This window comes from Drosophila sulfurigaster, chromosome 2L, assembly GCF_023558435.1.
Source record: "Drosophila sulfurigaster albostrigata strain 15112-1811.04 chromosome 2L, ASM2355843v2, whole genome shotgun sequence".
Taxonomy (NCBI): Eukaryota; Metazoa; Arthropoda; class Insecta; order Diptera; family Drosophilidae; genus Drosophila; species Drosophila sulfurigaster.
Genome location: NC_084881.1, coordinates 4,668,450 through 4,691,363, shown reverse-complemented (window position 1 = coordinate 4,691,363; position 22,914 = coordinate 4,668,450). Strand labels below are relative to the sequence as shown.

The 22,914-nt window shown below is 35.3% G+C and overlaps 1 protein-coding gene and 1 long non-coding RNA gene across 2 annotated transcripts; one reads left to right on the top strand and one right to left on the bottom strand.

The window, feature by feature from the left end:
• The first annotated feature begins 1,644 nt into the window (after window positions 1–1,644).
• On the top strand, window positions 1,645–3,434 carry LOC133850477 (uncharacterized). Its single transcript, XR_009895634.1, has 2 exons — window positions 1,645–2,057; window positions 2,090–3,434. It is a non-coding gene; the product is annotated as an uncharacterized LOC133850477 (long non-coding RNA).
• LOC133850474 (cAMP-dependent protein kinase catalytic subunit 1) lies at window positions 2,511–21,008 on the bottom strand. The gene is made up of 2 exons (XM_062286583.1): window positions 18,838–21,008; window positions 2,511–4,201 (listed from the first exon to the last, which is right to left on the bottom strand). Exon 1 carries the CDS (start codon window positions 20,170–20,172, stop codon window positions 19,111–19,113), a length of 1,062 nt encoding a protein of 353 aa, XP_062142567.1. The 5' UTR covers window positions 20,173–21,008; the 3' UTR covers window positions 2,511–4,201; window positions 18,838–19,110.
• Window positions 21,009–22,914: the final 1,906 nt, after the last annotated feature.

Genomic DNA, 22,914 nt, shown 5'->3' with positions numbered 1-22,914 from the left:
TGAGAAACTTTTCAGTCTTAAAAAAATCTTGAAACAAGATTTTTAGGTTGTAAAAATCTTACTTTAAGATTCAAAAATCTTATTTGCTTCAAGAATTCGTTCTTGTTCTTGTTTTTAGAAAAAAAACTTAAATTTAAGAATTTTGTTTTTGTTTCTTAAAACAAGTATTATAAATATTTTGAAAGTAAGAATGTTCTAAGTCCCTTTCTCCAAATTAGAACCAAGTTTCTAGGTCAGTAAGTAAAGACGCCTCAAATCATTCTACTGGTCATCGGTCCTGGTCCTAAATGGCAATGTGTGTTCCAATCTTGAAAAATATAAAATCTTAAATTTCAAAATTGAGCAATCTATCTAATTTATTTAAAAGTAAACCTTTTTGGTTTTTATTTTTTATTGATGCTTTTATCACGTTTTTTTGTCAGTGCACATATAAATTTGTAAGTCCGTACTCATACTCGTGCACGTTTGCATAAGCAGCATTGACAGCAGGTGTTTCTAGTTGCCACTTTTGGCAGAACAGATTTGTGTATGCCTACGCCACGAACAAACATATTTGCAGCAGCTCCTTGGTGTGTAGTTTGCATATGTATGCGGCTTTATTGTTATTTTGAGCGTGTGTGCGGAATACTTACTAACCTGACAACACCTTCGAGTCGTTACGAAAGTCTGAAATGAAGTTAGCGCATTCAGCAGAACTAAGTAATTAAATTACACTGGTTGGCACAACATGGGATAGATACAAAGACTCAAAGTCAGACGGTTGCCCTTCAGGAAAGCTTCAGAAAGTTCGACTATAATAATGAGTGACAAAAGTTTTCGCATTGGGAATATGTTGTTAGCACGCAACAACAATTGCTGAATTATAATATGCTTATAAGTTTGTTCCCCTGAAGATATCGAACGCTTGGAATCCATTGCATCCCATCCAATAATAACACATATTCATCATTCTCATATATATTTTTTAAGGATTTCAAATTCATTTTATTGGTTTTTTTCTTGTTTGTTTTGCTTTTGCTTATCTTTTCCTTTGTGTTTGTTTCTTCCTCTTATTTCTTGTTCATCATTATAATTGGTTTACTTGCTCGCATTTTTGTTTTCTTTTTCATTATTATTGTATGCATGGATTTTTAAGACGTTTCATCTTGTTGTTGTTTGTTTTTTTTTTTTTTTTATTTTTTTTTTTGTTTTTGAAATATATTTATATATACGCACTTGCTATATAAACTTAAATATATAAACTAAATTAAATAATTTGAATTTTCTCTTTTTGTTTTGTATTCTTGTTTTTGTCTGTTTATTCTTTCTTTCATATTTTAAATATATATATTTATTTTTATAAATATATGTACTTTGAATTTAACGCACGCACGCACATGACACAACAACAAAAGGTTATTCCATTTCGAATATTTGACAAAAAATATTTGTTTTCTTGCCGAATTACAAACTATATATAATTATATAGATTTGCAATTTGCATATTATTTAGCAGATTTTAGTTAGCTTAAAACAATTCTTTCTCTTGGAAGTTATACAAAATGATACACATACATATACATATCCATATACATATACATATCCATATCCATATATAATTTTATAGTGTATATTCTTCTCTTTATACATGTACATACGTAAAGCAAGTATTAAAGCTCAGTTATATGATTTGTAGAGCATTGCTAAATAAATTACATTTAAAGTTAACTAATAAAAATTAAAATTGCACAGAATCTTTACAAAAAATGTGAAATGAAATGTGAATTCAAGTTCGTATTTTTGTATTTTTTTTGTTTTTGATGTTTTCACTGAAATAAGTTATTATACATCATATACAGTAAGTATGTATATATGCATACGTAATATATTTTTATTATATTTATTAATATTGTTGTTGTTGCTTTTTTTTCTTTTATTATATTATTTGCTCAGACTACTATAGACTATGAATTTATATGTATGCATGTATGTATAGATCTTCCAATTTTTTATTAATGCGCCTATTTGTTTTGTCGTTGGTGTATGCCTGTTCTGTGTGTGTGTGTGTGTCTGTGTGTGTAAGTGTATGGGTGTTATTTTTTTCTTGTAGAGAAAATAATGAAAATGTCCTTCAAACAATGTGATGTGTGCTTTCTTTTCAAAACTTGTTTTTATTAATTTGTTAATTATTTTTTAATATTTATGACTTTTTGACGCAACAACTGAGTAAAGTTAATTTATTACAAAACATACATTGTATATTTTTGATAAAAATAAATGTATTTCTTTTTTTAACAACAGAATTTGAAAGGCTTGGCGTCTAAAAATAAATTAACAAAGAGTACAGAAATTAAAATAATAATTTAAATGATTGTTTTTCGTTAAGCCTATTATTTAACAGAAGGCTTCGCTGCTCCACATAGTAAACCCTTAAGATCTTTTAAACTTTTAGAGAAATTTGTTTGTTAACGAAATGATAAACAATAAATATATATAAATTGATCTTTACTCAAATATATATGTATATAACGTTTTTGTTTTTTGATTTTTTTTTTGCTTTGTTTTTTTTCTTTTAAATTATTAAACTTAATTGGCGCTTATTTTTCCGTTCTCTCTTTTTCTTTCTCCTTTTTGCACATTTTCTTGGTATCTTTTTGTTTGTGTTTTATATAAGTGTATAATATTAAATATTTTTTGTTGTTCAATTAATGCTACGATTTTACGCTTTTTTACACACAAATTTCATTTTGTTTTTGTTTTTGTTTTTACTTGCGACTTAAATGTAAACATTTAGATTTTTTTGTTGCTGCATTTTTGCTGTTGTTTTTTTTTTATAATATATATTTATACCATATATTATGTTTTATATGTTTTGTATGCTTTGTATGTTCTCCATGTTAATATTTATTATTTATTTTAGAATTTGAGTAGTTCATGTGGTTCTTTCTGGCGCATTTTTGCCCTAGATCCTGCGAGCGATACGTGGATTTGCCACGTATAACTTTCTAATATGTATGTTGTAAATATGTGTGTTTGTATGTATGTATATGTATGTTCGGTGAGTGCGCTTACTTTTAGGTGCCACTGTTGATGAGCATGTATGTGTGTGTGTCTATTGGATGTTGATTAAATTTCGGCTGTTTTCTCTTTATCTTTATCTTTACCTTTCATTCTTTTTGTGTGTGTTGTTCTTTTGTATTGTAGATGTTATTTGTGTTTTTGTTTTTGGTTTTATTGTTGCACGTCGTCGCTGATTGTACAACATTTATAGTACATATGTATCCGTATGTCTAGAACGCCTACAACATCGAGAGCTAAATGTAAGCTCAGTAAGTAGCAGAGGGGCGGGAGGGGCAGGAGGCATCGGCCAGAGGGCACATAAGAATTTCAGCGTTTGTTTTTTTTTTCGTATTTCTTTTGTTTTGTATACTTTGGAGCGCCTTATGCAACACTAATTTGTAGTTATTATAATGCATTCCCATCAGTAAACTCGGTTTAACTAACGCACGAATCTTAACTCTTGGTTGACCTGTTTACGATATCTTTAGGATGTTACGAGTACGAGAGTCTGTGAAAACTTCGCCGAGAGAGAACTTTCATCATTCTCGTTTGCTTGCGTTCTTTTAAACTTCTTAATTTCTCTTTTTGCTTTTTTTTCTTGTTTGTTTGTTTTGTTTTTTATTACCACACTAAGTGCGCCATCATTTTATTTGTATTTAATTTATAAATTAATAAAGCGTTTCATACTTTCACAAATATTCTTGTTCTATATCTGGTTGTTGTTGTTGTTGTTGTTATTGTGTGTGATTGTTAGGGGGTGTTCCTTGTGGTTGACTTAAAAACACTTTCATCTTGTTTCGCCATTTTACCGAAGTTCTCTTTTAGCCTTTGCATTGTTTTCTTTTGCGTTCTCCTCTGTTATATTCTCTTCTCTTTTCAGTTAAACTAAACTATGTACTTTACAACTAAATATCTGTAGTCTCGTGGTTATACTATACGCTATATGTTATGAATGATTATTTATGTGTTTTACCATAAATTGTTGTTACTTATTATTTGTTTGTTTGTTACTTTAACTGCTGATGTTTGCCATGTAGTTGAAAATTCCTCTTCTCTGTCATTCTCTCGCTCGCTGGTCACTTTGCTCCTTTATTACAAATCCCTTTTTTGATCGAAAATGCGTTCATCAGTATTGTGAGGGGAGCTTTCAAGTTCCACTACGCTGCAAAAGAGACAATTAAAAATAATCTAATTAGTTACCTGAGTAAAAAACAACAACAAATATACACGTATATTTATCTCAAAATATGCAAATATCGTGGACTAGTAGATAAAACCGCTTTATATGCTTTTGATGTTTTCATTAGCTCTTAGCCTTGACTGAGAGGCCAAGTTTGTGCTCGGGCATTTCCTATTTGAGTTTTTTAACCTCAGTCTCAAGTTTTCGAGTTGCTCAAACTCAAACGAGCTCTTCATTGACCATTAAACTTGCTAGCAAACTGATACCAACTAATTTTATAAATTCCGATATTGGTTTTGGCATCGAAATTAACAGAACCAGCAAACCGTTGTCATTGTTTTCCCACACGCAATGCTAATTATTGAGCTAGGTCAAGGTCATTTGACTATTTTGGGCGATTTGATTTATCGAAAAAAATTTATAAAGAACATATACATAGTACACAAGTAATTATATTTCATTTTTAATGGCAACTATCTGCTTTAAAAAATTATCTTTTCCCATGATTCTTTTGAAGTATCAAAAGAACCCAACACATTGTATTTAAAACTTTCGTGGAAGCAGTTTTGTACTTGATATATTTCTCAAACATAAAAAAGGTATTTAAAGCGCATGTTGAACCCGCATGATTCAACTAAATCAGATATTTAACGGTGAATACATGTACTATATCATAGTTGTGTGTATAAATAAACTCGTTATATTTTTTGTTCTCATTTCCCGGTGCTCAACTGGCATGTAAAAACTTTTATAGATTTTGTGCCTTATCAGTCTCGCACACATACACACACACACACACACTCAAATCGAAACTTAACGCGAAGCACACCAAACAGTCTGCCTCTGCGGCAGCGCTGTCAACGTCGACGTCGACGCCGAAGTCAATGGCGATGTTGATGTCGATGGCAGCGCTGCCGGTGGGCGCTTATGACGTAAGCAATGGCAGCGACAGCGACAGCGGCGGGTTATATTAAATCTTTTTTCACAAAATCATATAACAACAAAGAGGAGAGGAAAAAAACAACAGCAAGAAGATACGATAAAAAATAAAATGACGGCAAGTTTTGTTTTTGTATTTTCAGGCGGCATTTTATGGCTGGAAACCAAAGTCGTGAGTGAACGAGCCGACTACGTAGCTGCACCCACACCAAGGCAGCAATAACAATACAATACATACATTATATGTACATCTTCATATATGCATAACTATACGAAACCGAAGAAGATACATTTAAGCGGGTATATTTGCAAGTGCAGCATGTTGAGCTAGCTGCTAACTCTTCTCTTCTCTTTACTTCTCTTCTCATACGAATCGGATTACATAAGATCAATTTGAACAAATGTTCGAGGCATTACCAACTATTGTACAACTACAGATTTGAAAACAAAGCTTTCACTTGCCAAATGCTTTAACTGGCCTTGAAATGACCAAAATGCCAAAAATAAAAAGCGAAACATAAGTAATAGCATCGGAATGTGCAACAAATGAAAGGTACTTCAGATAGTAGTTTACCATAAGCTGAACAAATGGAAGGAAAGGAAATGGTTTTTTTTAGTTTAATGATATAAACTCAGTTGTGGTCGTAGAAAGTGGAACTGAATAATATAATCATATATTTATGTGCGCACTATAAAAATCTAACAAATTGTACCCGACTAATATATAAACCTCGTGTAATGTGAGTATGCATAATCTTACTTCATTATAGAAAGATAAGTAACTTTTTACGCAATCCTAACAACCTGACAAGTAATAAGTTATCGGCTAAATTTAAATATAAATCAATGCAAAATGATTATATAAATAAGAGTAACATTATTGCATTGCTGCACGATTTTGAGAACCCACAGTTAAAGTCGATTTTAAACAAGTAAGAAAGTTACAGACGACTGAGAGATACTTTACTGTTCTCGATGACGATGCTCGCTTAAATAAATATAAGTTCGAAGTGCTATTTGACCTACAAAGTGTAATTTCCCTCTATATAATCGTATAGCTTTCTTTATCTTACCTCAAATTAGATACAGCGTCAACACATTTTAATGAAACACATTGAAAAGGCCTTATCAAAAATGCCCGTAAGTAATAACTAAGTAAGCAAGCTCAACTAAAACTTATACACACTTAAATAACTTAAGTTGCTGAGTTGCCAACAACGTCTAAAGAGCCAAAAGCCATTCACTAAATGTTTGTATTCTCTTTACTTAGTCCAATTTGAATGTTTCTGTATTCCTTTTTGTTAGCACAGTTCTTTATCATTTGTGCATTTTCAAAAAGGGCTCTTTACGCTCGGTCTCCCAGCTTGACCCAGCATTTCTGAATATTTCATGATGTAGACAGAGACAGAGCCAGATAGAGAGAAAGAGAGAGAGAGAGAGACACACATACAAATAAACTGCATTCCAAAAATGTGAAATTACCACCTGGGGAAAATCAACTCTGCTGAAGTCAGTTTAACAATTGTGCTGAAACACATTCCTTATGCACGTACTATAGATATATACATACTATATATGCAAAGTCACACACTTTAAATCATATGAACACTAAGATGATGTCAAGTTTACATATGATGGAATATTGCTTGGATTTACCAAATTTGTCGATCATACATATCAACTGTTCTGCTATAAACAATTGTTAATTGTCAGTCTTGATTACAAGAAAAGTATTCTCATTATTCAATTAAACAAGTGGGATACCCGCTACCCATTTTGAAAAAAAAGATATACCAAATAAATATACAAAAATACTAAAATATATCAAAAGTTGTTTTTGGTATATGGGTATAGTACTACATTCAAAAATACAATGTGAAAAGCTTTATTTGATATACTGATATACTATTACTTCCAAAATATTCCACAGAATACGGAATATGGGTAATTCTCTGCTAAGTGTCGCGTGTGACCAGCTTTATAGTGACAAAAAAAACATAAACTAAACTACTTATTTTAAAAATAAGGAAAGGTTATTTTTAAAGCTTTGGATTATCACTATTTTTAGAGCTAAGATTGATTTTAGCAACTTGTTCTGTTTTACGATAAAATATATAAATTCGTTCATTTTTTTGTTTTGCGTTCGAATTTGTTTATTTTTGCAATTATCAGAACAGAAAACAAAACAGAAAAAAAAATCCAAAACCATTCTTAGCTCTAATTAAAGTACTAATCTAGAGCTATAAAAATAACCTTTTCGTATTTTTATACCCGCTACCCATAGGGTAGATCAGCGTCAACAGCCGAGACGATATAGCAATGTCCGTCTGTGTGTCTGTGTGTCTGTCGGTCTGTGTGTCTGTCCGTCCGTCCGTATGAACACCTAGATCTCAGAGACTATAAAAGATAGAGCTATAATTTTTTTTGACAGCATTTGTTATGTTTGCACGCAGATCAAGTTTGTTTCAAATTTTTGCCACGCCCCCTTCCGCCCCCGCAAATCAAAAAATCGAATAACAAGCTCTAGCGTAAAGCTAGAGTTACGAATATATGGAATATATGGTATATACAATAATAACTATAGTAGTTATGATTCCTGAAAATTTAGATGCGATCAGATAAAAATTTTCGAAGTTATTAAAGAAATACTTTTGTATGGGCAAAAACGCCTACTTACTAGGGGTCTGAGTTGCTTTGGCCGACAATCTGGTATATTGTGCTGTCTATGATATATTTTGAATGCGGTACTATATCGTTATACCACATATACCATTTGGTATATTTTTTTAGTTTTTTGAAGTATATTTGGTATATTTTGAGAATAATACCGCAAAATATATTGCGTTTATTCAAAATTGGTAGCGGGTATCTCACAGTCGAGTACACTCGACTGTAGTTTTCTTACTTGTTAAAATTGTTTCAGGTTATGTTTCTTTTGTTTACTGAAAAGATGGTCGCACGCAACATTTACCAGAGAATTACCCATATACCAAATTGTCAATCAAAGCACCTGGCCTAAACTAACTAACCTACAAACTGCAATTTTTTGCAATATAAAAATATTTCTTTAATAACTTAAACAAATTTCAGGAATGAATACTTTTTGAGGTCGGAGATGCCTGCTTCTGCCTGTTATTAACATTTGATGTAGGGACAATTCTCTGCAGAGACTAAAACTTAAAATCATATGTGTACAGAATAATGACTCATATGACAAAAACAAACCAATTTCAACAAAGATTTGCTTTGAGCTTAGAAAAATGAATATATTTACTTGGGAACATAAAGCACAAAGAGTAAATATAAATATGATATTATATGATGGTATGATGTTGCTCGTGTAATTTAATCTCAATGATAAATGAGTACTCAACAGCGCAATGACTTCTGATCTAAGATCTGGTTAAATGTGAGATTCTAATTAAAAGCATTTAGCTTCGGAACTTGTTAACACACATAGTATGAGCATACTCGAGAAATGGCCAATGTTGTTTTGTTATTGTTTATGGTTATTTTATCGAAGTACAAACAGAAATGAGTTGGGCTGCGCCTAGAGCACAGACGCTGGGCAGACCAAACACTCAAAGATATGTCACAGACAGACAATCTGACAGAGAGACAGACAGACAAACGGACTGAACTACAAATAGAGAAAGAAAGAAATATCTATCGAATAGACACGCTGGTATTGAAAATAGTTTGCAAATTGCCAACAACAACTGGTCGCCTGGTCGCCTGGTCGCCTGGTCGCCTGGTCGTCATCAAATTTGTTCATTTCATTTTCATAATATTTGCGTCTGTATCTTGGGTAAATATGTATCTAGAATGTTTTCTGGCTTCTAGTGGAAGCTTGTCCACTTGCCCAGACTGTTGATTTATTAAAATGTTTTTGATTGCGTGATGCGTGTTGCGAGGCGGGGAGGCAGGGAGGCGGGGAGAAACGGAGATTGCATTCGCTCTTATAAAATTCTAGTAAATTTGTGTGCACAATTCTTGTGGTTAGCTTTGGCTAGGCAGCAACATTGCTTATATAATTTAATTTATATTCATATGATGAGCGAATATACATACTATATTAGATATATTTCATTATCTTCTTTTTAATATTCCCGTTCAGATATTCTCTTCGAGGCGTATACGAAAAATGTTATTTATTGAATGGGCAACATGTTTGTCATTGTCTCTAGGTCAAATATGTTGCAGAGCAGTGAGAATACACGTATGAAATTTTTTCATTTACAAAAACTCGACTAAAAATTGTATGCTCTGAAGCATGTGCTCAGTAAGTGTCAGCTTATCAAGTTTCCAAGATGCTAGATAAGAGACAGAATCCAAGGTTATTTCATTAGGATGCAATAAAATGAGACTAACAAGCGGAACAAGCAAATTCCCAGTTCAAGTCAAGCTATCGACGGCTGAGGTAAATCTTAATCTAATTAAACAAGTAAGAAAACTACATCCAAGTGTGCTCGCTACTCACTTTGAATAAAAGCAAAACAGTGTGTTATTATTCATAAAATATACCAAAATAATACCAAAATATTCCAAATGCTGTGTTTGATACATTTAAAATATACCATAGAATACAAAATATACCAGACTGTCTGTCAAAGATAAGAAAACGCACAGTGAGAAGGCGTTTTTTTTTCATAAACACGAATTTCTTAAATTTCTACAATTTGTAACTGTTCGCAAGGAACATAAAATACATTTCCTTTTAAATGTTGAAAAATCACCTACTCTGACAATGAGATTAAGCAAACAATTTAACATGTTCTAGTTTCATTAATTTGCGTTCAATTCAAAGTCTTTCGATTGTTCGTCCAATTATCGTTTATGAAAATTTGCATTCACCGAAGTGCTGATGAACGCACTTTTGGCACTCTCATCTCCTCTGGCTCATTGGCTGTCAAGGGGGGTGAGCTTATTGGGGCCATTTAAGAGTTCAACACTGTCTTTTAATAAATGGTATCAGTGTCGAGAGTTTTGAGTTCAACAAACGCCCAAAAATCTGCAATTTATTATTCACTTTTGACTTCTTTTGTTGTTCCAATCCATCTGCGTCTCTGTTGATTCTCACACTCATCGTGCATGTTAGACTCTGCTCTGCTTTGCACTGCTGTTCATCAGTTTGAACTCTCAACTTTTTTTTAATAAGAGAAGAAATGCGAACTGCGAACTGCAAATTTCTGGGCGTGGCGCATGGCAGTATGACAATGATGACAATTATATCAAGGCGTCCAATATCGACGATTCACAGAGTGGAATACTTTCAAAGCAAAGCAAAGCAGAGTGGAAAAAAAAAGTGCGACGGTGCGGCCTTCGTATCTGATGTCAATAAACTCATTCGCTTTGAAATCCAAATCAATTTTCGGACTAAGCAAAACTAGATAACATGGCAGAGAAAGAGAGAGAGAAGCAAAAGCGTAAAGAATAAGCAGCAAATTGGGAGAAACAAAGCAAAAAATCGATTGTATAGCAACGTATCAATTAAAGTCTGGGTGTATTTGTTAGATATTAAAAGTTTCCATGACACTCAAAGAAAAATTCAAATAGAGAAGAATAGAAGAAGAAAGTGGCAGTTGGGAAATTAACGGGAAGCGAGAACTGAAACTGAGCAAGTCCAAAGGAACCGAGTAGAAAGCCGGAGAGCGACTTGTCCCCAAGTGAGAAGCGTGAATTAAAAGCAAGTTTCAATTTTTGCAACGGCATTGAATGTTGAATTTGTTGTCGCAGTTGCTGTTGTTGTCGCTTTTGTTGTAACAAAATTAACTACGAAAGTAATTAAAGACCAAGGGCAGGTCGGGGCAAGGCAGGACAACTTGAGCCCGCAGGCTCTTACTTTCTCTCGTCCCATTCCCTTCCGTTCCGTTCCCTTCCCTGACCTGCCCTCTTCCTCACACTCTCTGCAGCATGTAAAGGAAGTGTGGCCAGTGAGCTCGCAATATAAACTTGCGCGCGCACGGAGGCAATTAACGCTACACACACAGGCGAGGGTTGATCGAAACAATATTATTGTGGGAACTACAGTAATCTCTATAACGTGTTTCAGTAAATCTATTCCTCAGCTTAAAACGTTAATATAAGAATATCTGTCTAGTATTTATTAGTTATTTTTATCAAATATATTAAATGAAGTATATCAAATATATTTATATTTTCTATTAGTATAATATTATTAGTTTATTTCATTAGTGTCCCAATATCTTATAATATGTTCGCCGTTTCCAATCAATGCAAACTGTTCAAAAATTTATTTTGTTTTGTCTGCGCGCCAAGAAGGCTGTGCCTGGTTTCTCTGCGCCACTAGATGATAGTGCCGTTAGTACATCGACGATCTCAAAAAATATGCACTGCTAGTTTGAATGCATTAAACTATGAATTTATTATAGTATTAAACTAATGAATTTGTATAATCTCAAAAGTGCGAAGACTTATCTGTTGTTCAATACGGGGATAAGATTAGTATTTGGCATCAGATTCATTCTAATCTCATGACCTGTTAGGTCGGGTACTAATTGAACTGCCCTCGCTAAGGCAGAGGCTGAAGCTTACACGCAACAACGCCGCTGGCGCACAATTTGTGCGCTGCAATAAAATAAAATTAAAATTTGAAACAACAGCGACAGCAACAACGACTGACAGGCAAAAGGAAGCTGTTGCTTTCCTTCTCTCCCTTCTCTCACCCACACACCACATTCTCTCTCTCTCTCTCTCTCTCGCTCTCTCTGTTACATTCACTCACAGGGTGCACTTGTGTGTGTGCTTGTGTGTGGGCAACACAGCTGAACTCATTCGCAAGCATCGTCATTCATCGCCAGCATTTCACTCTCTCTGTCCGTCCTTCGCCCGCTCGCTTTTTTTCTCACGTTGTACTCCAGTTTTCTATGTTGTTTTTGTTCTCAATTCGCTGGTAATTATGATAAGACAGTAATTACATTTATCTGTTGCTGCCAGAGCTGGCTGGCAGTAAAAACTCAACAATGCTCAAAAGCGCGTGGGACGCGCATAACGCTGCGTATGCGTAATATACGTAAATGCAGTATTATTACGTATACGGCAAGTGTGCAAGGTAAACTCACTGAATTCTGCTAAAAACACACGCAAATGACCTTCCCCTACACTTCAGAGCTCTCTACACATACACACACACACATAGAGAATATATTCTCTATAGTTGCGACAATTCCACTATAGAGAAGCTTATCTTTCTATCTTCAGTGCTTACACAATCTGAGTGAGTGCGTAGTTTGATATTTATTGCAAAAAAAAGATCATTTACAACAATCAATCATATGTTAGCCAGCGCTTCGTTCTAACAACTCAATACGTAATAGGCAAATGTAATTAAAAGGGCCAACAACAACTAACGACAACAGCAACCGAGTAAACAGATGAATAGAACCTAGGGAAAAATAATAGCTTATGAATTACACTGTAGAACCTGGCTAAAAATAACACCACTTGATAATTGTAAAAAGCATTTCAAATCAATTTAGTTAAGTATATTTATATTATTATATTTTTTAATTATTATTAACTAGCTTACACTCTACGTAGACTTATCGACATTTCACTATGTTGCCTAGTGTAAAACACAAAAAATAGCAGCGAACACACAAATAATTAATCAATAATTATGTCTTGCGTGTGTCATTTGGCTATGGCAGATGAACTGTGCGGTGGTAGAGCCCGAACAAATGACAAAAAAAAGGGGCGGGAAGGGGGCAAAATGTTCAATTAATTTGCTGGCAAGCACCTGCTTTGGCAATTCGTTGCATGCAGACACAGACCACATGCCACTCGCCCCTCCCCACTTGGGCTACCCGTTGACTAATGTCAACGCAACAACAAATTATTATTGATTACATGTCATTTGTATTGAATCGTTTTGGAGAGTGGGGCGAGAGAGTGAAGCGGAGCTTCTGACAAATTCAATTAAGCTCACGACTCGCTGCGAACCACTAAATATAACTATAATTGTGTGTTAGCCATTACAGCTGAAGAGAGTAAGAGCGAACGAGAAGGCAGTACATCAATTCAGTTCGTTCTGACTGTCTCTGTCTCTGTCTCTATTTTGCGTGACGTCTCTGTTAGCAGGCCGAAATTGAATGCATTATGTAATGCACGAATGAAATAAGAATACTAAGCAAATAACAAGTCCAAGACCAGAAGGTTTTCGAGTGGGGTGCATGCTCTTAACCCATTTCACAGACACAACAAATTCAAAACATGCCAACAACCAGAATGAGCAAACAGCAAAGGAATCCAAAGAATTCGAGTAGGAATGGGAATAGGAATAATAGCCATGGTGATGACGATGCCGTCGGCGATGACGACGACGACGACGACCAGCATTGTTTGCTAGGCTGCATAAATGAATGCAATAAATGTCTTTGTTTGTTGCCACTTCTTATCACAAGTCGCACAATTATTGCCGTTTAGCTCTATTTTGTTGATAAGCTAAAGAGGCAGCACTCGCTAACCACCATTTAACTGGCGTTCAATATAATTCAGATTACGACAACAACTTTATTTGCCATATTTGTTATTAACGCTTTTCAATCGCAAAGTTGCACAACGACCCGAAACAGCTGATCTGCCAAAAAAAAAGTACAGGAAGAGGAGAAGAAAGTGGCAGCAAAATGTATAATAAAAATATGCAATTGAATCGCAGTGTGTTCTTCGGGATTGCCAGAGCTTGCAATTAGGTTACATAGCAAGCAGCTTTACACATGTCACACCCACGCATAGATACAACGACACCTGCTCATCGAAAGCGCACATAACAACCGCAAAAAGCAAAAAGAAAAAGGAATAAAAAAAAAGTAAGGCAAATTTTCAATTTTCATTGTGTGCGCCTTTTCCATGTTCAATTCTATTTCATTTGCTCATAAATTCTGAATGAAAATTGCACGGCACTGAAAAATGTATAAAGCCAAAGCGAGAGACTACCACAGGCAGTGGGAGAGGGACAGAGACACAGCAGGCGAGCAACCAGGGCTGTGTCAGTGGTTAAGCAAGCAAGCGAGAGAGCGAGAGAGCACACGAGCAAGAGACAAATCGAGTGCGGGAGAGGCGAATGAGCAATGCAAAACGGGCAAAAAGTACGCGTTTTATCTCTTGGATACACACACACACACACATATAGCACTCACACTCGCATACGCACGAAACAGCGGCTACAATTTGAAAGCAAAAACGACGAAAAATACCAACAACAAAAATAATTGCAAAAACGAACAGCAAAAAAAATTAAAACGGGCGCAACATGGCGACGACGACGTGTGCGTTATTTAAATGATGATTTCGCTGCTGCTGTTTTTGCTATGTATTGTTGTTGTTGTTGTTTATTTTCGATGTTGTTGTCTCAATTTAAACGCTTTTTTATAGCCTGCATTCACGGGGGATCCTAACAAAACTCGTTTTCATACCCAGCAAAGCTTAGAGATCTTTGGCAAAATACAAAATACAAAATACAATTCAAACGCAAAAATCAGCAAACAAATAGCAAACCTCACGTAATTACCTATGCATATAATAAATACATACACACATACTTACACACAATATACATATGTGTGTATGCTATGCATGTGTAAAATCATTTAAATTATTCTCGCTGCGTATGGAAACGAAGCGAAAATAATCGCAAGTAACCAACATTTGTTCAGTTTTTCATTCAGTGCATTGCTCATACGTCACGTTTCCACAGCGCGTTAAGAATTAATTATGAATGCGAATACCCTTGACAGCAAAACTAAAAAAAAAAACAAAAAAAAAGACAAAAATAAAAACACTGCAACTAAAACAAAAAGAATTAAATGAATATCAAGTAGAAGAAACAAAAATACATACATTTAAGTGTGTCATCTACGAAGCTTTAGCGAAGCCTCTTATTAGCCGTAGACATCAGATGGAAGCGATTCATAATAAATTACAGCTAGCTAGCTAAGTAGCTGGGGCAGGTGAAATGTGCATAACTACTTCTCAGAGAAATAGCTATATTTTATTTCATTGTCTCATTTCTAATTAATACACAGAAATGTGTAAATAATTAAAAATGAAACTATCATTAACCATATTCAATTGCAGTAAACAAAGAAAATCCATCAGATATTCTTCAGCAAAATAATGAGAATAAAGTTGAAATATTGAAAAGATCTTAAAGTATCAAGACGTCGTTGTTTCGATTATCATACGCCTGCATTTGTTGCTAATAATTGTGCGCATTATTTTTGCTGTTACTGTCATTATTTTAGCTGTAGTTGATGTGAGTGTTGCTGCAGCGCGTGCGTGTTTGTCGATTTGAGGGCACTGTTACAAGGCTGCCCGGCCAACACAGTCTCAAGTCTGTCCGTCTGTCTGTCCGCCATCTATCTGACTGTCTAGTTGTTTGCTTGTCTGTCTGTCTGTCCGTCTGTCTGTCTACTAGATAGCAACGCGGCGTCTCAGCGTGTTGGCAGTTCCATATCTGCTTTAGATATGTTTGGAGCACGTTGCTGCTGCTTGCATCTAAACTTAGTCTAGGTGTTTATTGGAGCGTCACAAAAGTGAGCAACAAATTTCGTACGGGTTCTAAACAAGTTTCTGACTGCATTAGTATTAGTCTTGTTGACTGCCATCCAGCAGCGATGTGAACTTTAGGCAGCTCGCTCAGCTCAAGGCGCAGCTAACAACAACAGCAGCAAACAACTGCGTGCAGAGTGACGACCCAATTTCCTCACCAAACTAATCAGACAATTGTGCCCACTTTAGCAACGTCGTACAAATTTAGTTTAGATAATTAAAATATATAGATATTATTTTAATGCCCTGTTTCCATAGTAGCAAAAACTCAGTTTTTATCGGTATTTTTTAATATACTTAAAATTGTTTTTTTCACATTCGTGATATATGTGAAAATATTCGACAAAAACGTAAAAATATCGGACCAATTTTCTGTACATTTTTTCAGTCATATCGATATTTTTATCGGTATTTTTTAATATACTTAAAATTGTTTTTTTCACATTCGTGATATATGCGAAAATATCGGACAAAAACGTAAAAATATCGGACCAATTTTCTGTACATTTTTTCAGTCATATCAATATTTTATCGACGTAAAATCGAAACGGAGTTCATCATAGCAAAAATGGGTAATAAAATGCATGCAAATTGCACTACTGATTATTAAAAACCATTCAATTTGCTTCATATAATTAATCCATTAAACTTTGCTCACATCCTGTGCAGCTATTTTGCATCAGAGCGTCCACACTAAAGATTTACCGTTGCCCATTTTAAAATTTGGAAATGACAAAACGTTGCCCTTGGAAATGGCAAAACGGTAATCGATGAAATGTGAAAAAACTGAGTGGCTGTGGAAACAGGGCATAAGACTTCTTTTGTCGCTTGCGACTCACAGAAATGCCTTCAATATCGAGCTAAGATCCTAAAGCCATAACTTAGTCATATCGCTGACAAAATCAAACAAGCCCCATCGAGCTTTGTAAATAATAAAGTAACTGCTTGCAGTATTAGGAACTAGTACCCATGACTATCATTATAATTGAAGTAGTCTCAAAAACAAATGATTGATGGCTTCGTTTCTGTTTACATTCTATTTCTTCCTATTCATTGTTCGATCCATTTGTCGAGCCAAATTGAAGCCAAGCATTAATTAGTGCCAATAAAAAAGAACTGTGCAAGAAAAGTGTCACAAGACACACAAAACAATTTGACAGTCACAAAAAAATGCTTGGGCTGAAAGGTCAGTCAAGGTCATGGCCGGGGATTAAGAAGAATGCAACAAATTTATGAAAACAATATTTTCTCTCTTTTCGGAAGGTCAGCATAGAAGCTTATTTCGTGTAGTCTTGTGCCTAAGAACAACCCACGCCTCAATTTGTAAATTTATATAATTAAAAAATGTTTACGATTTTTTCTTTCGCTTCTACATATTTTTTTTGGTAGGTTTTATGCGGCTGTTACACGCAGCGAACGTTTATAATTTATTTGAATATTAATTGTGAACGTCTTGGTTTTGATGAAAATAATAAAAACTATACACAAAGAACAATGCTTTCGCTAATGTCGCAAGAACACGCAGAGTTGACTGAAACAAATGAGAATGTATTAACCGACTTGACTAGAAGATACCCTATAAGTTAAAACATAAATTATAACAATCATATGATTTGTATAATTTTTTATTTTTATTTTTTTGTTCTACAATTAGGATATAATTTCTTTATTCTTCAGTGCGCTTCACTTTTTAGATTACAGGGTATCACATATTTTACACCAACACAGCACACGCATAAAATAATTTATTTATATTTGTTTGCGTTTTTTATTTGGTTTGCTGGGCTTGACATTATTTATGCCTCGAAGAGCCCCCAAATATATATATAGTATTTAAAGTATATAGAAATAAACACAGACACATTTCCAAGGTAACCAAATGGGTCAAGTGTTAATATATACATATATCTTCCATTCGAGACTATCAACAGCAAAGTGGATTTGGTTAAACGCAAAGTTCAATGCGAAACGAAAAATGTGGGCGTGTTTTATATTGAAACTTCGATTGGGGAATAGATATTTTGAATCTGCTAAGGAAATTCCAGTCACGCAATACGCAAGAGTTGTAAAAAAGAAAAACAAGAAGGGAAAGCAAATATACTTTCTACTTAGAATAAAACGGAAATTTCTTATCCGTGATAAGACGTTGAAATATATCCGAATAAATTCAGCTTTATTTGACATGTTTAAATCTAAAACTACTCTTTGCATTATAAACTCGTTTCTATTTAATTTCATTCGATGCTTTTGCTTTTCTTAACTTTATCATTAGACAATTTTAACTATATCGATTTCAAGAGTAGATAACATTGTTTCCTGTCCAGAATTATTGTTTTATCTATCACGTTTCGTTCGTGTTCTTCACTGTCTATTCCCAGTCTTTTTTTTTCTCTGTGATTTGTGACACATCTTTCTTATCTTTGGGTTGTAATGAAGTTAAATCAAACTGTGACAACCTTCAGTGGTCTTTCCCCGGTAACTACGAGTTTTCAGTTCAAGTTAGACCATTGTAAGAATGCTTACTACGAATTATTTGAATAAAAAACCAACATGTGCTGAGCATGTGAGGCCAAGAAGCAGGCTGGCACAATGTTTCGAAACGTTCGTTCGCTTAGAGAATGCCCAGAAAATACCGAGAAATTCAAGTCATTCGTTAACAGCTGCAACGAGTCAAACTAATTAAAAGAATGACTGAACGGCACGCGTCAGTCGTGGGTAGAAGGAAGAGGAGGACGAGGAGAGACAGAGTGCTGATGAAAGGGGAATGAGAGGGGATGAACAAACAAACTGTTTCACTTGATGAACTGACTGGGGCTGCTTTGTTTAATCAACTCCAATGCTTTATCTAAATAAACAATAATCAATCTTCCAACTGCTGATCAAGCAGAATGAAAGCAAAGCAAAAGCAAAGCAAAAATAATAATAATAATTGGCATTACTTTCGTTATGCTTTTGCCTTATCAACGAAACATAATTCAACACTTAATATGACTGCGTTAAGTTACTCCATGTAATGAAAACTGATTTTACAGCATCGCCTACTCTTTTAAATATGTTTTAAAATTCGATAAAACGTTTATCGAAAATAGATTAGTTATCATAATACTTACAGTTGTGCTATTTGTTATTTGTCGGGTATGAGAAATCCCAATTTGGTATCTAGATGATGACGTGTTTGTATGGTAAGTATTTGCCCAACTAGACGCAAGTAGATGTAATAGTTTCAGTTATAGTTGCAGTTGTAGTTGCAGTTGCAGTTGCAGTTGCAGTTGCTTTTGCAGCAGTTGTAGTACTAATAGTATATAGTAGTAGACATATAGACGAGACGACAACAACGACGATGGTAACGAAGGTGACGAGAATGCGACCAATATGTGCATCTTCTAGAATTCAGCAAACTCCTTGGCGCACTTTTCGGTGCTGGAAATTCGCAGGGCCTCCTCCTCGTAATCATCAAAATTGCTTGTGTCGCCGGGACCTTTACACCGCGGTATGAACGGCGCTTCGATTTTCTTTTGGAAGATCGCAATCCAGTCCGTGGAGGCGAACCATTTCTGGTTCTTAATATCATTGACGCCCGCTTTCAGATTGCCATAGCGTTTGGTCAGATCCACTTGCAACAGATTGCGCAACAGATCCTTTAGATCGGACCCAAAGTGCGATGGGAAGCGCACCTTACCGGAAACGATTTTCTCATAGATCTGTATCGGTTGATCCGCAAAGAATGGCGGATATCCGGCTGCCATTTCATAGACCAAAACACCCAACGCCCACCAGTCGACTGCCTTGTTATAGCCCTTGGACAGGATGATCTCGGGTGCCAAGTATTCGGGGGTGCCGCATAGCGTCCAGGTGCGACCCTTGACACGTTTGGCAAAGCCAAAATCGGTGACCTTCAGATAGCCCTGCGAGTCAATCAACAGATTCTCCGGCTTCAGATCGCGATAGATGAGGTCCAGATAATGCAGATACTCAAAGGCCAGCACAATTTGTGCCGCATAGAAGCGGGAATGGGGCTCCGAGAATCGTCCGACTTTGCGCAGATGCGAGAACATCTCGCCGCCCGGAACATACTCGAGCACCATGTAGAGATTGGAGTTGTCCTTGAAGTGGTAACGCAACGAGACGAGAAATGGAAACTGTATGGCCTGCAGGATGCGTTTCTCATTAAGCGTATGCTCGACCTGCTTCAGCTTGACCACCTTCTGCTTGTCCAGTATCTTCATGGCATAATAGTCTTTTGTTGGCTTGTGTTGCACGATCATCACACGGCCAAAGGAGCCGGTGCCCAGCGTCTTGATCCTCTCAAAGTCATCGAGAGCAGCGGTATTGGTTGGATTGCGACGCCACTTGTCCTCGAACTCCTCCTTGGCTTGTTCAAGGAACTCCTTGACCGTTTCGGCGGCGTCCACCTTCTTGTTGGATGTGGTCGCGTTGTTGCCCATTTTCGAGATGGTGCCCGTCAACGACGACAAACGAAACGTGGCGCTGGCTGAGACTTGAGCTTGGGGCGAGCTGCTGTTGCTGCTGTTTCCTGCCTGCTCCTGCTCAGAGTCCTTTTTGCTGGTTGCCTCGCCGGCTGCGGAACTCGCTCCAGCGGATGCTCCTGCTGCTGTTGATGAGGATGTCGATGAGGATGCTACTCCAGTTGCTGATGCTGCTGCTGCTGCAGTTGATGCTGCAGTTGCTGTTGTGTTGGTCGGCGGTGTTATTTTGTGGCTAGCGGCGGCTGCTTCCTGCTGTCCTCCCCCTGCACCACCGCCTTCCTCCTCGTTGCTGTGCTGCTGCTGTAGCTTGCCCTCTGATCCACTGCCGCTGCCGCTTCCCGTTCCTGAACTATGATGGGATTTTTTCTTTTTTAGAAATTGTAAAATGGATTTAGCTATTTTGCCGAGTTTATGGACAACGATGTAAAGAAAATTGTAGCAATTGCTTTTGCAGCAAAGCGCAACTATTCACTTCTTCTGCTTCCTGTGTTTGTTTCTTGGTTTTGTTTTTGCTTTTGTAAGCTTGAATTGTAGCTGGCGTTTTTTGCTTTTGCTTTTGCTTTTGTTTTTGCTTTTGCTATAGCTTGTTGGATTAGTGGAAGCTGCTTTTGTTTTTGCTTTGTTGTTGCAGTTTTATATTTTTAATTCTTTTGTATTTCTTTTTCAACACTTTGCGGCTTAAACTAGTTTTTTTTTTACACTTTAAGCTTAAACTATCATTTGGTTTAACACTTTAATTATTTTGTATTTATTATTCGCTTTTTGTTGTTATTTTCATTTGCTTTTTTTTTTTGCTGCAAAGACAAAAGGTGTAGGGGAAAGAGAGAAAATAACAAAAATTAGCATGACATTTTTGACATTTCTATTTTTAATATTAGCACAAGATTTAAATAATTCGCATAGCGTTGCCATACAGTTTTCATTTTATTTCGTTCCAAATTCAATTTGTCGTTTTGCTTTTGATGTCTTTTTGTTTTTTATTTTTATTGCTTTGTGCTGGCACTTTTCTATTTCTTTTTGCTTTCAAGAATTTTGTCTTTGCATCGATTAAATCCAAACTATGCATGATAATAATTAAACGCAATAAATAAAGCAATTTACATTAATTAACACGACGTAAAATCAAAAGCAAAACGCGTTTAGGAAAAAAAAAAAAAGAAAACAAAACAAAAAAATATCAACTACAAAAACAAAAAATACAAAACGGGCGATGATCGTGTCAAGTGTCAAAACAGCTGATGGCTGTCGTAGCATAGTGCGTTCTCGCTCCCACTCGCTGATAGTTGCTTCAGCTGCCAGCAGCTAGCTCGTTGAGAACTTTTTTTTTGCCCTAAACTCGAGCGATGCTAAAGCGTTAAATTAATTATTAAATTTTTCGTGCGTTTGCGTTTTACTTTTTTGTACACATTCACTGCGTTTTGCTTTTGTCTTATTTGCTTTTGCACTTGTGTTTTTTTTCGCAATTGCTTTGCACCCATTTACTTTACTTATATACGCACGTATACATATAAGAGCAGTTGCTGTGGGAGTGTGTGCGTGTGTATGTGTACATGTGTGCCTGTGTGTATCTGTGGCTGTGTGTGTGCGTTTCTGGTTGAACTTTTTTTACTCTCTGCTTTTGGTATACACTTCTCTATACATTTTGCTGTCTGCTTTGCTTTGTCATTTGTGTTTTCAGCTGCTCTCAATGCATTATTTTCGATTTGTGTTAATTTCAATTAAGTTAATTGTAATTTTACTCGCAACATTTTTCGCAAATTGTTTTATGCCCAGCTCACATTTACATTTACACATTGTACATATGTATTAAAAAAGTTAAAGCACTTGACACACGCATACATACACGCACACACACAGATTGAATAATCGATTTTACTGCCACCACACACTCAAAATTGCTTTGAATTATTGGTAAAAATTACCTTTTTCAACTAATTCTATGTTTCTAGTAATTGTAAACACATCTAGAAATTTTTTTAATTTTTGCATAAATTTTTTCAGATTTTTTGCACTTTATATTTGTTGCTTAATTTTAAAATACCCGCATTAACCGCCGAAAAACCGACCACACGCGTCAACAGCAAGATATACAATAACAGTTTTGAGTAACAGCTGTTAATTTCAACAAGCGCTGTTAACAAGTGCTGTTCTCAACAGTTGCAAGAAAAGCAATCAAAAATGAGAGTGTGACAGAGTGAGAGCAATGTATGGTATAGGTACATGTTGCGCTGTTAAACTGTTGTCGTTATGTATTCGATATTATTGATAACATATTTATCGAGTGTGCAAATTATAAAATTCCTTATGATTTATAATTATTTTTTCCTTCATTTGAGGTGCATATTTATAAGACTAATTTTATCATTACATTTAATCTTAAATTTTAGGTTTTACAGAGGTCCAATTTGTAATTATACAAATGTGAATTAAATTAATTGTTATTACATTTGTCTTGAAGCACTAAAAGTAATTTAATTAAAAATAGTATTTGCAATGTGATTGTGTTTTGTGTGTACACTCTTTAAGAATATTTAATTTTTATCGAACATTTCAATTAATACTACAACAGTGTGTCACATTTCTACAGTTCAGTATTTTGTATCTGGATATTCTGGATTTTGCCGCAAAATGCAAAGAGCTCACAAATTCAAATACAAATTTTGTACAAGAAAAATGCAAAAAAGGTTTATTTTAACTTTT

Excerpts from the sequence above, each read along its gene's own strand:
- LOC133850474 (XM_062286583.1), bottom strand. The coding sequence starts at position 20,172 with ATGGGCAACAACGCGACCACATCCAACAAGAAGGTGGACGCCGCCGAA.